Below are 16,916 nucleotides of genomic sequence, written 5' to 3' on the forward strand. Positions count from 1 at the left end.
TTATTAAACGGGTTGGCTTAAGCCCAACCCGAACCCGCCTAAGAGGCGGGTTGGCGGGTCGGGTCAGAAATTGCCACCCCTAATTCAAAGCCCAAGCCGAGCCCTTCAGTGGGCACCCCAAGAAAATTAGGCTCGCTTCAAACCCCAAAAGCATGTCACTAGGTCCAGGATTCCGGCCTTCATGAAGGACCTTGACTACATGCCCAACCCTTCTGGGCTAATTCTATGCCTGAGCCGAGCCCTTTTGTCTTAGCAACCTAAGCCTGAGCCCAAGACGACAATAGAGTGTCTGTTTAAAGTGGGTCATGACTTGCGCTTCAGTAGTCTGAGCCTGAGCCAAGCCCTTCAAGTAAGCAAGCCAAGAATCTTGGCTTTCTTAAAAATCAATGTCGCAAATCTGAGTATAACTTTTTTCGAGGGAAAATCTCGCAATAAATTACTCTTTAAATTTTTGTGAACATAAAAATATTAATAAAGTTAAATTTTGTTTTATTGTACTAATATCAAAATACTTAAAAATAGATGATATTTTAAAAAATATCATTAATCCCTTCTTCACAGTCATGGGGGCCAAGGATTGGGTTCTTAGTGCATGAATCAAATGATTCATTTTATCCGCAAGTTTAAGATATCACCCATACTGGTTAACATAGGCTCAAATAGCAAAAGAAATGACGTTAGGTCAAGATGAAAGAGAGAGGGAGGAATTGGTCGACTCACATGTCCTGAAGATTGCAGGTTCGAATCCCCGCCTAAGAAGGAATGTTTACCAGCAGCAGTCTGGCCCAGCAGGCCAGTTTTGGAACAACGTGCACATCTCGAAGTTGACATGAATATGCATGGGACCACAGTAAACAAATTACCACCAAAAACTTTTTTGAAACAAATAAACAGAAAACTCTTGCACATTTCTGCTTTCTTGCAACTACCGACATGTATCAACATAAATCATCATGCTTGCAAGACATTTTTAGCCCACTATTTATTAGAGCATTCATCAATCAAATTCTTGATGGTTCCCAGAGTATAGACAACGCAAGTCATGCAAATCAGGCATTAATGCTTCAAAACAAGTGCCCACATCACATGGTAGGCATATGTCAGAGCAATTTTGCATTGTTAGCCATTTATAAGCTATCACAGACACCAAGTACCAAGATGAAGAACAAAGAGGCTGTTCATCATTATGTTTATGTATAACGGTAGAGATGAGGTAGGCATAATAAGTTATAAAGAGGAAAAGCCAACAGGTTAAAGAGTTTGTACACTACTTTTTTTTTGGTACACTTCAAGAAACATTTATCCCACTTTTTCATTTGTACATAATTTACATAAATTCTCCGAGTACAAGAGATTGACTAAGTACAATCTGCGTTTGAATGTAAATACAAAGGCACTGTGACATGATTATCGCACAACTTGCAGAAGCACTGTGACATGATTATCGCACAACTTGCAGAAGCACTGTGACATGATTATAATCACCTAGCTGAGCGCTCTCCATCTATATCGAATGGTAAGGGCAGCACCTACTTTAGATAATCCCCAAATTCAAAAACAAGGTGATAAATGGTATTGGATCAAACGATGCAGACATTTCAAACTGATTAACAGTCCCTGATATGGATCCACTCCTAATACCCAATAATTCGTGTGATCCCAGAATTTTTCCTTTTAGGATGAATGATAACGGGATCCTTAATCCCTGTCTATATCATGTCAGCTTGCAGCCAGTGTTTTTATTCCAAAACAAAGCTGAGCAGTTCAAGAATAGCAACCATGATTTACATTATTACACATACACATGAATCTGAGTAATCATCATCATAATCCTCATCGCTTGAATCACTGCACATAAAAAAGAAAGAAAAGAGACAAATGTGACACTCTTTAAGGAAAAAGCTACAAATACAACTAGGCATTCAACAGAGATCTATGTACCAGAACAAAAAGAAAAGTGATAAAAAACAAAATTGGCAACTAGCAAGTTCAAATCTTGTCTTTTTTCAGTCTTACATTATGGTGAAGCAAAGATTGATGTAGCATTGCACGGATGTGTGTGGGACTATCAATGGGTCAGAGACTCAGGCAGTATACAGGTTTCACCAGTTACGGTACGGGCATTACAATGAGCCATTACCAGGATTTAGGTCCTATGAGGTCTGTGATAAAAAGTTCCAGGTCAAGGTAGAGATGACCCCAGTATACTGGGGTAGGAACATTGAAGTGACAAGGATTCAGATAACAAAGACACCGTGTTGCGGTTCGTGGTCCACTGCCCAATGCAGAAAAGCAGAAAATGTAAGCCAGTGACAGCCATAGAAGAGTCTCATGTCCTTGCAGAAATGCAGGTCCTCTAGCAAAAGTGCCTCTATTCATTAATAAATTTTACAGAATCACTCACAGACGAACATGTACAAACCTATTGCATGTAAGCTTATTAAAGTTTCAAAGTGTAAGTATGCTGGCAAACAATATTGATCCACCTCAATCCTGAAATGCTGTAATCATAAGCATTTCTTTCAAACATATTTTGACAATTGTTCAATTCCACCAGTCATAAGTATTGAAAAAGCAGATCAAAAGAAACGTTTCAATGACAGGATATATTCATGACCATGCATGTACCAAAGACACCATGTAGAAGAGGGTTACAACTAGCAATGACCAACAACAGATTCATGGTTTGCAGACATCATCCGCCTTTTATTCAAAGGTTACCTAGTTTTTGTGCAGTTAACCCTACAGAAATACAGTGTTAGCATCTTTCATGTGGCTGCACATACAAGTTTAAGAAGGATTGAACCCAAGAAATCCAGGCAAAGCCATAGGGAAGCATAATCTTTTCCCTTACAGACTTGACCACCACGTGCAATTTGCATATCCTTCACATTCTTATCTCCAGGATGTAATTTAGAATGCTAGCAAGTCTATCTATATATTATCACCCTCATTAGCATACAAATGAATGACCAGGGGATAAAATGGAAAAGATAAAATATTCTCAAATCAATGATAAGGGGTAGATGGAGTTAGCAGTTTGGTGGAGAGGATCTTGAGAATTTGGTATCAAATAATGTCTATAAAAAAACCATTGTCGCTTCACATGTCAGGTTGAGTCAATAGGGCCAAAATCAAAGTTGACAGAGACAGATTGACAAAAATACTGAAAAAAAAGGTTTTCTTGATCTTCATCAACTTTCTTAATAAGCGGGCAGGTTGACATAGTAAGATGCAGTTTACAGCCAGCTAACATGGTAGTAAATATTAACAAAAGTGGAGGAAGAAGAAAAGGGAAGAGAAGCATAACCAAAGATACAAAACATTGAGTTCCTATATCAACCCTCAAAGCATGTTAGAGTGAGAGAGCATGATCTTGTTTTACACTACCATGCTTGCAATAAGAGGCACGGCTTTATGTTTAATAAATAAATGAACTCGCTAAATTCCCACAATAATAGAACATGAAGAGAAAGATCACAATAAAAGAACATAAATACACACAACACACACATGCCCTATATATAATTTATTTATTTGTTTGTTTGTTTATATATATATATATATATATATGGATTATTGGGGGAAAACCACCTTGGTCACCAAGTTAGTTGGCTGACACAATACCTATTAGCCAAGTTAAGGGCATCATCGATCAAAGAGAAAATGAAGACTGTTCAAAAGGAACTTTTGGGCATGTTATACAAGATCTGAAACAATGTAGTTAAGCTGCGCCAATAGACTTCCTTTTAAGACAATGAATAATTGGAAAGAGAATAAGTGACAGGATGTCAGCTATTATTCTCTTGAGTCTAAAGTTTAGCTTTTGCATGGGACTAATATATATTCTTGGCATCTTCAGACTCTTAAGCTGGGAAAAGCCCGCAATGCCCAATGCTATACATCATAACAACTTGGTTGGTGCACCTTACTCATAAAACAGTTGCCAGATATAACCATCTACTAGTCTTCTTGGACTCGGATTGGATTGATCAACAAAATAATAGAAAATCTATTATCAGCTGCTGTGTCAAGATATGATGTCAGCTTCTCCCACAACAGACATGAAACCACTCAAAGCTGCAAAATCAGTTGAGAAGCTATGTAATACACCATGTCTGCCACAGGGTCACCCAGTGCAGCTACTTGACATGCTCAATAATAACTGAATCTCGAGCTCCCCAATTCTTTGTGACAACAAAAATGCATCAGACTAACCAATAATTCATGTTTGACATACATTCCAACCATTTAAAAAGTGTCAACCCATTTTATAAATAATTAGAGGTAAATCCTACATGTGCACCTCCTCTAGTTGCTCACAGCTATGTGACCTGGGTGCGGGTGTGAGTGCGGGTGCGAAGGGGATGACACGGCAATTCCAAAAAATGTGGGCATGGGGACTTGGCTATATATATATATATATATAAAATCACATAAATACAAAATAAATTTAAAATAAACTGAATATAATCTAAATATATATGTTATATCCTAAGTCACAGGGATTCGGCCAACCAGGTGCCGCACCTGCATCGACGTGATGCGACGCGCGTGCGAGTGCGGCACCTGGTGTGGTCAACGCACCTAGGGTCATAAATGTCCAATGTTTGGACTTTAAAAAAAAAGCCCGATAAAATGGGCTGAGAGGAGGATTAGGGCAAAAAAAAAAAAAAAGCTCGATAAAATGGGCCAGCACTGGGGCATACCAAAGAGCATTGTGAGTGATCACGATGTTCGCTTCACGGGCAAGTTCTGGTGTGAAGTATTTTGGCTACTCGGCTCTGATTTGCTATTTTCAACAAGCTTTCATCCGCAGACAGATGGGCAGACAGAGCGCATCAATGGGATACTTGAGCAGTACCTTAGGCACTTTGTTAGTGCCAATCAGAAAAATTGGGTGAAGCTCCTTGATGTGGCACAGTTTTGTTACAATCTGCAGAAGAGCTAGTCTTCAAGCCACAACCCGTTTGAGATAGCCACGGGGCAGCAGCCACTGACCCCGCATACTCTTGCCGCACAAGAAAAAGGAAGGTCATCCTTCGCCTATCAGTTTGTCCGCGACTGACACGAGCAGAATGAGTTAGCGAATGAATTCTTACACAAGGCGGCAAAGAGAATGAAGAAGTGGGTGGACAAGCATCGTCGGCCCGCAGGGTTCCAAGTTGGAGACCAAGTGTTGGTGAAGCTATATCCTGGTCGTACAGGCATCTTCCGCGGGCGACACCGCGGACTGCTCAGAAAGTATGAAGGACCCTTCACTATCATAAAAAAGGTGGGCAAGCTGACATACAAGCTTGAGTTGCCCCCAGACTTCAAGGTGCACCCAGTGTTTCACGTGTGCAACCTCAAGCAGTTCCATCCGGATGATGGAGACCCAGAACGCAGTGTGCCACAACGCGCTCCCATTATGCAGAGGGCCCCGGCAGCACAACGGGCCGAAAAACACCTCAGTCAGATTCTTCGCCACAAAATCAACTACTTGGGAGAGGCAAAGAAATACTTGGTGCAGTGGGAGGAAACAGCGGAACCAACGTGGGAGCCTGCATTCCGAATGAACAGCCCCTATCCGGCTGAAGTCAGAGCTTACCACGAAACAGATGGCGCCGAGGACGGTGCATGATTTGAAAGGGAGAGTATGTTCCCTTGCGACTTACATTGTAGAGTTGCGCTTAGAGTCTGTTTTGCTTTTGTTGAGTCTGATGTAAGCTGCCCGGTTCAGATGAATCAATACCCTGAAGGGGCAGCCCGTATATTTGAACTGTAATAGCCTACGGGCAAAATTGTGAATAAAGTAAATGCATTGAGATTTCTTTTGTTCACCCTCGTTGTGATTGCTTCTTGTGATTGCAATTTCTCTCCCTCAATTCTCTCTTGCTCTCTTGCACTCTAATTACAAGCTTCCACGACCGACAAACGAGCTGACAAGTGGGCTTGTGACGGCGAGGAGGGACCGTCGCGCAGCGTTGGCCCATTGAAGGAAATAGGCCCGTTACAAGAAGATTGTCGCTAGGGTCCAGTATGCCTTGGTTGGTCAAGCCTAACTCCCCACTCTTATTAGGTTAGGTTGAGGCCATACCTCAAGTAGAGGTACACGTCGAGCAAGGCTGAGCTAGGCCAGCCTAATCCAGTGCTCATTATGGTCCAGTGAGCTTGAGTTCTTCTCCAACTACTGAGACCTCGACTTGATAACTACTCTGTCAGGCTGACCTAGCTCACGAAAGTGATACTTAGAAGTTCCATAAGGCAATTACTATACTAGGATTCATGGCAAATAGATTTGACTGTTGTATTTATGTTTAGAAAAGTAGGAGCAAATTCTCTATCCTTTCTTTATATGTGGATTATTTTCTTTTGATTGAAAATGAAATGATTATCAAAATCAAGTCATGGTTAAATTTACAGTTCGAGATGAAAAACATGAGAGAGGCATCTTATGTTCTTGGAATTAAAGTTACTCATAACAAAAAATCTAATCTTTTAAACTTGAGTCAAGAAAGATATATTAATCATATACTCAAGAAGTTTAGAATAAGTGATTGCAAGCCAGTAAGAACCTTCATAGTAAAAAGGGTAAAATTAAGTAAAAATGATTCTTTGAGTGAAGGACAAGAAAGTTTGAATGTCTCTTATACACATGTTGTTGGAAGCTTGGTGTATGTTATGATATGTATGAGGTTTAATATTAGTTTTGTTATTGTCCTCATTAATCACTACTAGAATAATCTTGATTGACCTCACTAGCAAGCAATGAAGAGAGTATTTAGATATTTGAAGGACCAAAGATTTGCAATTGAGCTTTCAAGAAAATAATTTAGAATTGATTGGATATTCTGATGTTGATTTTGTTGGCAACAAAGATGACACTAAATCCACTTTTGCCATTTAGATAAGATGTTTTATTAGTGATTTGAAGTAGAATATAACCAATGAGTCAATGCTAATTTATTGTGACAATCAAGCAGCTATCATTCTCACGAAGAGTGGAGCAGAAAATTCTAAAACAAGCACATGACAATGAAATATCATTATGTTCATAACATGATTGAGAAGAATGAGATTAGAGTCAGTTACTTGCCTACCGTTGATATGATTGATGATCTTAATTTTAACCAAAGACATATCTGAAAAATTATTTTCAAAACATGTATCTCGTGTGGGATTAAGATAAAATGATATCCAGCATTATTATATTTTTTATGCAAGAGCTCTGCATGATTGGGTTCACATGGTCAAGTGGGAGATGTTGGCCATATATGGCAATTGAGGTGGCCATGTTGCTTCTCACATGCATGGGTCCACGCGTTAAGAAAAGAGTAGGGCCCACTCTCTTGTTAACGAGTGGATTGCTCATTTTTTAGCATTTCTAAAAAAATGTTTTCTAAAACTTATTGCAAAACATTTTGAAAATAAGCAGGGAATAAATTGTTCTTTGTCCAGGCTGAGAAATGGCTACCCAAGGGAGGGCTATTTATACTCACTCATCTCATGTGCACTATAGGATATACCAAACGGTAATCCCCCCTCAGCAGGCCGTTCTACATAATCACTCTCTCCCTCTTTTCTTTGTCTTTCTCTTTTCCCTCTATGTACATCCACTGAAAACAATCCAACACTTCTATGCACCTGGCATGGGCACCGTTTCATGGATTGTCAACTGGAAGATCTACCTATTAGAGCATGTTTGTGTGTCATGGAAAGTGGGTTGTTTTTCACATAAACGCATCAATGGGTGTACATTTTTGTGGGGCCTACAGTGACAACACAAACACTGAAAACATGTGTTTCTGCAGAAAATCCACGATAGGCATGCCATTTTACACACTGGAGGTGGGATTTTTGCAAAAAACGGTTACCGCTGTGTGTGTGGGGGGGGGGGGGGGTTGATTTCATTTCTGTGGTAGTGGAATCGAGTGTTGTGAGAGACGTACGCCTCAGTACTTGAAGAATACTCCTCACAGGCGAGGCGCACACTCAGTACCTGAAGCGTTGATATTTCTTTTAGCGTTTTTATATTTCATTTGTTCATGAGATGACTTTTATGACCACCTAATACTTTGAGAATTCTGTCACAAGGACACGATGATCACGTGTCTAGAAGACATGACAAGGCCTACAGAGACACTATGTATAATATGTTAGTAGATTTTCATAATAAAAAAGATCAAAAGTTATATATTAAATTTAAGAAATATATATCATCACTGTGTTTGACCTTGCATAAAAATCATATAATGTACTCATGTCTCGAATCCATATATCACATCCATGTTTGTATACGTATCCGTGTGACATCACCTGAGATATAATAAAAAGAACAAAGTGTACTTGATTACCGATACGCTGGCATGCATCGGTCTGGATGCGTGTGTATTCCATAGTCATAAATCTAATTAGTGATTTTCTTGACAAAGGAAAATGTCATGATAACCTGTAAAATTTATTTTCCTCAGGAAAATCTCAAAAAATATTGGTATATTTAAAATTTTAATATATATCAGATAAACTATGTAGAAAAATATAGGCAAAAAATAGAAAAATGCCAAGATCACATTATAACAAGAAAATATTGTGATAAAAGATGTGATATTTTCAAAATTGGCGATATTTTGAAATATCACATTTTTCTCAAGATTGTGTCAGTTTTTTAAAATCTCACAATAAAATCACGATATTTAAAAAAATGGTTGGTATTTGTGACTATGGTGTGCACTTAGTTTGGCTATCAATGCAAAATCCTCTTGCTTTTCCCAAGCACAAACCAATAAAATATTGGAGACGATGTAAGTTACATTTCTCTTATTGCACCATATTGGCTCCCTTAGGATGTGTTTGGATTTAGGAAATTTAGTGGAATTGTAATCCAATTCTACTAAATCCTTCATTCCAGCCACAAAGAGGAATTAAGTGGATATGGATTCAAATTCCACTGAAATCCTATATTCCATACGCACCCTTATGGAGAGTGTAAATTTTCTATCATGTTTGTATAAGATGAGAGTTAGATATTGGATCCATACCACTGAGTATGTATATCTGGAGTGGAGATCTTTCTAACAACTATTTTGTGTGAGATTCTCTGGTATGGTGGAGATCTTATATAATTTACCCTGAACCTGGCAGATCCAGAATCTCATCCTATAGGTCCTGATAAATGAGAGATCCAATGTGATAGTTCATTACTTTGTTATCCAAAAGTATATTCTGATTAAATTTGGATTTGATCCCATCTGTTTTCAGGTTTGGATCTAATCTGATCCATTTGTAGCTTTCATGTAAAAAACAATAAATTTTGGTCTTATTTCAGAAGTTCCAGAATTATCATGTATGTTTTGGATCCATATTAAACTCTACCTTTATCAAATTTTGGATATGGATTTGGGTTGGGATCTCGTACACAAAAGTCAGATTTGGATATGGATTTGGTGTGTTCAGTTAATGGCAGATGCAAAGATCGGTGATGAATCTTTAATTTATTTTCTTATGATTTTGTACTAAAATAACTAAAAACAAATTAGTAGTTCTTATTTAAATTTTTTATTATTTTATTAATATTATATATTTTATTATTCTGATCATGAAGCTTACGCGGAGGCTTACGCCTCGCTTCATAACATGCTCAACACCTCGCTTCGCCTCATCGCATTTAACAACCTTGGGGGAATCCACGGAAGGGGGTGCTGTAGCATCCCATTCCGTGACATGCAAACGCCCCCTTAAGGTACAGGGGAGTTTGTGGAGGGATTGCTGCTACTGCCAAGTGGGTGTCCAATCTCATTGTGTCACCGACATTCTTGTCATTGACACACGCACTTGGAACAGCTTTGACTTTACTCTTGTTCGGTGGCTTTGCATTCATTACCCTTGGATTTGTTTCTGTCTTGGTCTCAGAGACCAAAGGCTTGCCGTTTGAGGAGGTGGACAAGATGCTGGAAGCATAGAACTGAGGCTCTGGCACAAAAGTGATGACAAATCTCTACCTAGATGAGTTGTTTCTTCGTCAGTTTGGGGTGGTTTCTTTGGATCAACTGTTGTGCTTGCTGACGCCTTTACTACATAAGTTGGTGTGGAGTCTAGCAGGTTTGCTAAATTAGACTCCAGCTCAATAAATCGAGTTTGAGTCATATGGTGGTTTTTATTTTTGTTCTTTTGTTTTTTTCATCACATTGTTGTTAACTCGTTCTAATGTATATGTTTGCTAGGAAACTAGGAATACTGTTTATTGAAAAAATTACTAATTCGAAAGTGGTTTCTATTACCTTCTTTGCTTTTCAATGTTTTGTAAAATTTAGTCATTGTCCAAAAATCAACATGTCCCTGATACCACACTGAATCACACACTGTGGGTCATAGACTAGTAGTCCACCATGATCCACAAATGATACAAACTGATAGTTGATCAAGAATGATGAACCATTGTGCCATTGCCCATTTATGGTATTTTGTCCTAGGCCTGATGTAGATGATACTTGAAGTTAGCATACCCTTGATTGTGCTCAGAGTTACCGGAAGCGCCATATATAGAGTGGGGAAGCGTGTTTTTCCGAATCGTGAAACATTGTTCTTTTGAAATATGCTGTGAAGCACACAAAAAAAATGGGAAGTGCGCTTTTCATTTAGGAGAAGCTCACTTTCCCCTTTTTATGTTTTTATTTGTTTTCTCTTTCGGTTCACTTCCTAAATTGCTTTCTAGATGATTCTTTATTAACTTCTAAGTTGTCTCACGCTTTCTAAAATTTTGAAAGTGTCTCAATTCCCACTTTTGCTTTCCGAATCCTTCTCGCTCCAACTTCCTTCACTAGCAACTTTGATTGTGCTTTAGAATGTGTTGTCAGAAGTGATTTTGTTGGTTCCTGCCTAAATCAATGGTACTCCCTGATGCAGTGGCATAGCTAGGATTCATGTGAGGGGGGGGGGGGGTGCAAACAGGGGTGTAGGAAAAAAAAACTGGTTTGATAGTCAGGGGCAGCGCCCCCGATTTTTTTTTTTTTTAGATAAAATAAAAAAATGGCTACAATTATTAATAAAAATCTATTTCATATGGACAAATCAAACTATTTGCTGCAGTCAGGGCTGGGCTGGGCTAGGACTGGGCTACAAAAATGGATAAAAATCTATTTCATATGGAATCAGGGCTGGGCTAGGACTGGGCTTTTAAAAAAAATAAATAAACCCAGTCCCCCTTGCGCAGGGTAAGTTTGGGAGTCACATCTTGATGTGTCCGAGTTCATGAACTTTGTTAGGTTTCAAGATTTGTGAACTAGTCTGCGTTTGAATGCGTGGCTCCCAAGTTTTGGCATGCCAAATTGGACCCGGATATTCCAAGTCCACCAATCTCTCTCCACAACATCACAACCCTGTCCACGTCACCACTCTAAGATTCTGAGCCAGAATCCCATCCACCAATTGTGTGGCCTTCCTTCCATGACTCTCTCTCTCTAAAACTCCTATCAGCCAAAAGTTCTCAGACCTAACAGAAAAACATCATCTGGCTCAACCATTCGAGAGAGAGAGAGAGAGAGATGGCTGCATCCATCAATCTGTCTTCATCCTTCAATGGAAGTTGGGGGTTTTCCATAGCAGGTGAGGAGTGCAACAAGTTGGTGAGGTCGGTTCCTACCTCGGTCCGAGTAGCCAGACCCAGTAGGTCCAGCCCGGTCATGAAGAATGTGAATGAAGGCAAAGGTTTCTTCGCACCCCTTGTGGTGCTGACCAGGAACATCACAGGCAAGAAGCGTTTCAACCAACTTAGGGGCAAAGCCATCGCCTTGCACTCTCAGGTATATATATAACCAATAATTGATCATGGTTCCTCTCTCTCTCTCTCTCTCTCTCTCTCTCTCTCTCTCTCTCTCTCTCTCATTTTCGCTTTGTGATTCAACATAATGGTCATGTGTTTGGCTGGTGAAAGAAGCTACCAATTTGTTTGATTTAAGTCTACAATTCTATCTAGTAAATCTGATGTTTTAAGCTTTTTAAACTTTGATATTTCTTTGTTTGATTGTTTGGTTACTTGAGACATGCAAACATAATTAGGAACATGTGAGGTCCATATTGTGTATGAGTCATATTTTTTTTCTTTTCTTTGGGTACATTTTTTTCGACAGAGAAAAGCTGGGGTTAGGCATATTTTTCCATGGATTCAGTTGCATTGGTTATATCCCAAGTCGTATCCCATTATAGTTAGTACTGAGCAGTATGAGCCAACTCGGTATGAGTTCTAAATAATAGGAGGCCGCCTACTTAAAGGGACACGGACAACATTCTGCAGTGTGACTTTATGGGCTTGGCCAGTACCAACAGACCCCCAGCCCTAAGTACCACTGGACCGGGTGTCTCCTAAAAGAGTCTGGTTTTGTGACCTAAAAGGATTTTGTGGCTTGTGTAAATAAATCACCCATCTAACCAAGTCTGTACAGCTAAAGCAAGACACTCGAATTTTTTAATGGCTAACCCAACCCTTCATCGGTGGATCAAGTAGATGAACCAAGTTTAATGAGTCCAATCCAGGATGATTCCTTATCAAATTTTCTCGAACCAAGTCAGCAATGAACTATATAGAGAGAGAATTGCCAATGTTGCAAGTCCTTTACTTGCAAAACTACTTGTTCTCAAATTTGAATATGAGATCTAAGGTTTAGAGATACGTGTATAATTGTCATCACCACCCCTTTTTCCAGAATGGTCAGAGGTGCTGTATGTTAACCAAAATGTGAAATTCTTATCCTTAATTGGGGTAATTTGAGGTTCATTGTTTGTTTACCTTATATCTCGGCATGGGACGGACGCTATGTTCAATGCATAGATACCAACGGGAGTGTTCCGCTTGTCTGGTAGGAGCAGTTAGTGCGCGTCACCTTGTGTTGGGATGTTGCAAGTTCAAATCCCAATGGTATCGCTGTATAACTGGTAGGGATCTGCCTAACCCCAGCTTGCCTTTCAAAAAAAAATATTGGTTGAGGTGTATCATCTTTCTCAAAAGGATGTCATCAGCACATGTAAAATTAGAAAGAGCCAAAGTTTTCTTTTTCTTTCTTTTTTGATTCTATTGCAAATCCTATGATTCATGTCCACAAGGGCTCTGCTGATCTGGTAGGGGGTGATTTATGAATGCCACCGACTCGATGGGACATTATGAGTTCAAAACCCACGAAAAGTGACCCTTACTGCAAGGTCAAAGCTGGGAGTACTCCCTGGTTGGCAGGGGGATATCAAAGGGTTTTACCAGCTACAGGCCTGTCAATGTTTTCCATTGGCCTAGCTGAAAAAAAAAATCCTAGTGATTCATATACACCACTGTACCAGCAAGTCTTTGTAAACATCTCTACCAACCGCTTGTTTGGTAGGAGCTGTTAGTGCATGTCACCTTGTGTTGAGACTTTGCAAGTTCAAATCCCAATGGTATGATGTATAACTGGTGGCGGTCTGCCTAAACCCAGCTTGCCTATAAAAAAAAAAGTGTATACGTAAACATCTCTAATGACATCCACTCACTTAGCCAAGCTCTAGCCAGGAGTTGTTAATCCACAGGCTTGAGTTCAGAGAAGCAAAGGCTTAAATTGAAGCCAAGCTTTTGGAATTTGAGCCCAAGCTCCCTTTTTGTCAGAGCCAAGACTCGAAAACCGTTCATCCTAATCGCATTAATTTTTTTTTTCCTTAATATTCATCTATGATCTTTAACGTGAGGATTTTGTTGTAGGTAATTACCGAGTTCTGCAAATCGATTGGTGCTGATGGTAAGCAAAGACAAGGATTGATTCGTTTGGCAAAGAAGAATGGGGAAAGACTGGGATTTCTTGCTTGAAAGGAGGCTTTTTGGCTCTCCAATTTTCCTCTTCTAGTGTAACTCTAGTATTACTATGTGAGATGTATATGCTCTTTCCATGATTCTTAATAATAATTTAAAGCATTAAATTCTTAATAACATATATGTAGATCATCTATACAATTAATCATGGATACGTGGGAATCAAGAATATACATATGGGATTATGTTTGCCACACTGATGGGTCCCAAACTACTAGTGAAAAACTATGTTCTTTTTATGGCTTTTTTGTCTGACTTTTCAGATGTGATCTGGATGTTTGATTTAATAATAAATCGACCCTTCAATAATGTCTTACCGGCGTGTATGTCAGGTTGAAAAAACAACAGCATAAAATGTACTTAATTTTTAACTCTAAAAAAAATTTAGTTTTATAATTCAAAAATATGTTTCTAAGGGTTGATTCCTACTATTTTGACGATTCTAAATACATCCATATTGTCGGATTTGGTTAAAATGTGATTTTCAAATCAGGGATGTGTGTGTATGTGTGTGCGCGTGCCTTTGGGTTTATCTAACATTAAACTAGTTGCATTTAACAATAGATGAATTCAATCTTATTAAAATAACTAAAACACTCTTAAAATAATGATATTTTTTAAATGCATGATCACTTTTTGAGGTCAGAAAGGTAAATTTGATAGGAAGAGAGAGAGTCTGTGTGTGTAAAATGAAATTCCAAATATGTTTTTAAGATTTGTGACCAACACTTGGATCGTCTGATTCTTGCCAGTTTTAATAAGGTTTGAAAAATGGTCCAAAATCTTTATAAATTTTTGAGACTCAAAAAACTTTTTCTTCAACAAAAGACATGATTCAATTATCGATTCCTAACAAATTGACCATGTTGAACATCATCTATAGAGTTAGAATTATGAAAAAGTGTTAGAACCCATTCTACTCATCTTACATGTTTTATGTTGCCTCCTGTTATTTCCAATTAAATTTTACCCCTGGCAGTAGTACTGTTAGGGTTACTCCTGATCCACACTCACCAAGCACTCGTGCCAGGTTTAAAATTCAACTGCATTGGCTTACAAGAATCTGATCATCTACAAAATAAAAACTGAATCCAAATCTGTATGCCTAATTGAATGTAGCAATTTCTTCTGAATTTCAGACTAAATGGTAATTGCTCGGTTGGATCTTTGATCCAAAGCCATTCCCTATTCCTTAAGTAGTAGCTTTTCCTTTAGAAAAGACAAAAGTTGCATTCTCCATCTTAGTGACACTAACTAAAGGGAACAGAGAAGATCATGGTGACAATGATTTACCTGGATTCATCTCAAATCACCCAATCCACCAGTTTGTTGGAACATAGGTAGTTCCTTAAACTAGTTTAGGGTGTGGTCATGAACTGTGGGACATGTGAGTTAGAAGGAGGAGCCAAACCTCCATCTATGTGATGACTCATGCCCTTTCCTTTGAGCTATTAAAGTCACTTTTCTATGTAGTGATCCCCTCAATCCTTTTAACAAAATTTCTTTCTTACTTTCTGTTTTGCCACAGCATCAGCTATATATGCAACCCAAGAGGATTGATATTATCCACCACTAAAATTCTGGAGAAGAATGTCATAATCCAATAACCACCTCCATAGTCAAACTTTGGATCCAATACCTAAATTCAACATCTCCCATTTGACCATAAGGGTGAACAAACATTCCCTAATGATTTCTCCATGCATTCCCAAAATGTTATTAATTACCATCATGATTCTTATTCAAAAGAATCATCTTTCTCAATGCAAGTCACATTATATCAGTGCATTTATGAAAAAAGTTACCCATTCTCATAAAGTTAGAGAAGTGATCAACCTTGACTAACCATATGATCTTTAGGTGAGGCTAACATGGCCACCACCCCTATTATTATGGCTCAACATCTCCTTAGAAGAAACTCGTGGAACTTTTATGACCTCACATGAGTTGGCTAACCAATAGACGGTTCATTGCCAAACAGTTTATATTGCTTAACAATAATAGGTTTTTTGTCATCCTATCAATTAATTCATCTTCAACAGTTGATTGTAGTTTTCAAGCATCTTCATGCTTAAAATCAACATTCATGGACCATTATCTTTCATTGAGATTAACCAGGATGTAATTTTCCTATTCAAATCATTTCTCACTTGCCATCCATATATAAGATGAGAATAACAATATTTTTTTTCAAGTATGTGTGAGACAAAAAACTATATTCCATACAAGATTTCAAACGGGCACTATTGTCCTATGCTTGCTTTCATTATTTTATGCATTTTTTGTATAACATATTGTTAGAAAAAAAACACTCCCACTATACAAAAATTAGTGGTAAATATGCATGCTCCCACCATTCATATGCACAATAAAAAGGAATAACTTTATGCAATATTAGCATCCATTTTGAATCAATATAATCGGACTCAAAATAAAAATTTCAGTCACCGTGCATACAATTCACATTCATCAGCTTCAAGTCTATCAAACCAAGCTTATATCTTCAATTCTTAAAATATGGCAAATGCTCCAACTTTTCATGTGCATCATAAAAAACATAAAAATCATAAATATTCGTTATCAAGCCTGCACTTTTTAGCTATATGCTCTTATTTTCACAAAGTAAATCACTTTCGGATCATATATGAATTTTGGACCTAAATTTAATCGATTATAAATTTGTTATCCAAATTCATGAGTGCAAGTTGTACAATATTCAAAGCATGTCAAAAATATGCAATCATGTTCTCATGCAATTAGCTCATTTAAGGAGCATTCCAAGTGAAAAGAATGATGCTCTCACTTTTATAATAATCGATATGATTTAAAAAAGGCATTTTAAAATTCAATCATGACTTATATTTTAAAGCGTAAAACCAAGGCATCTTGAATTTATAATGTGTCAAATAAAGTAATATTGAGAACTAAACACACATTAATGTCATTAAAGCCTAGATGTTTTGTCCAATTTGGGATTTATGCTATGTGGACCATTTTAAGTCAAAACTTGCATAGCACGAACCAAATCCACTATTTAGTATCTCCATGTTGTATTTTAGATAAAGTTTAAAATCTAACCTTAGGTCCATCCATGATTTGGATTTCATAG

At 38.1% G+C, this 16,916-nt stretch overlaps 1 protein-coding gene across 1 annotated transcript; it reads left to right on the forward strand.

Moving 5' to 3' along the window:
- The first annotated feature begins 11,487 nt into the window (after positions 1–11,487).
- On the forward strand, positions 11,488–13,931 carry LOC149813688 (protein PROTON GRADIENT REGULATION 5, chloroplastic-like). The gene is made up of 2 exons (XM_089991774.1): positions 11,488–11,780; positions 13,700–13,931. The coding sequence occupies exons 1-2, from the start codon at positions 11,523–11,525 to the stop codon at positions 13,802–13,804; spliced, it is 363 nt and encodes a 120-aa protein (XP_089847900.1). The 5' UTR covers positions 11,488–11,522; the 3' UTR covers positions 13,805–13,931.
- The last annotated feature ends 2,985 nt before the right edge of the window (positions 13,932–16,916 follow it).

Source organism: Nuphar pumila, chromosome 16, assembly GCF_984573655.1.
Source record: "Nuphar pumila chromosome 16, dmNupPumi1.hap1.1, whole genome shotgun sequence".
NCBI lineage: Eukaryota > Viridiplantae > Streptophyta > Magnoliopsida > Nymphaeales > Nymphaeaceae > Nuphar > Nuphar pumila.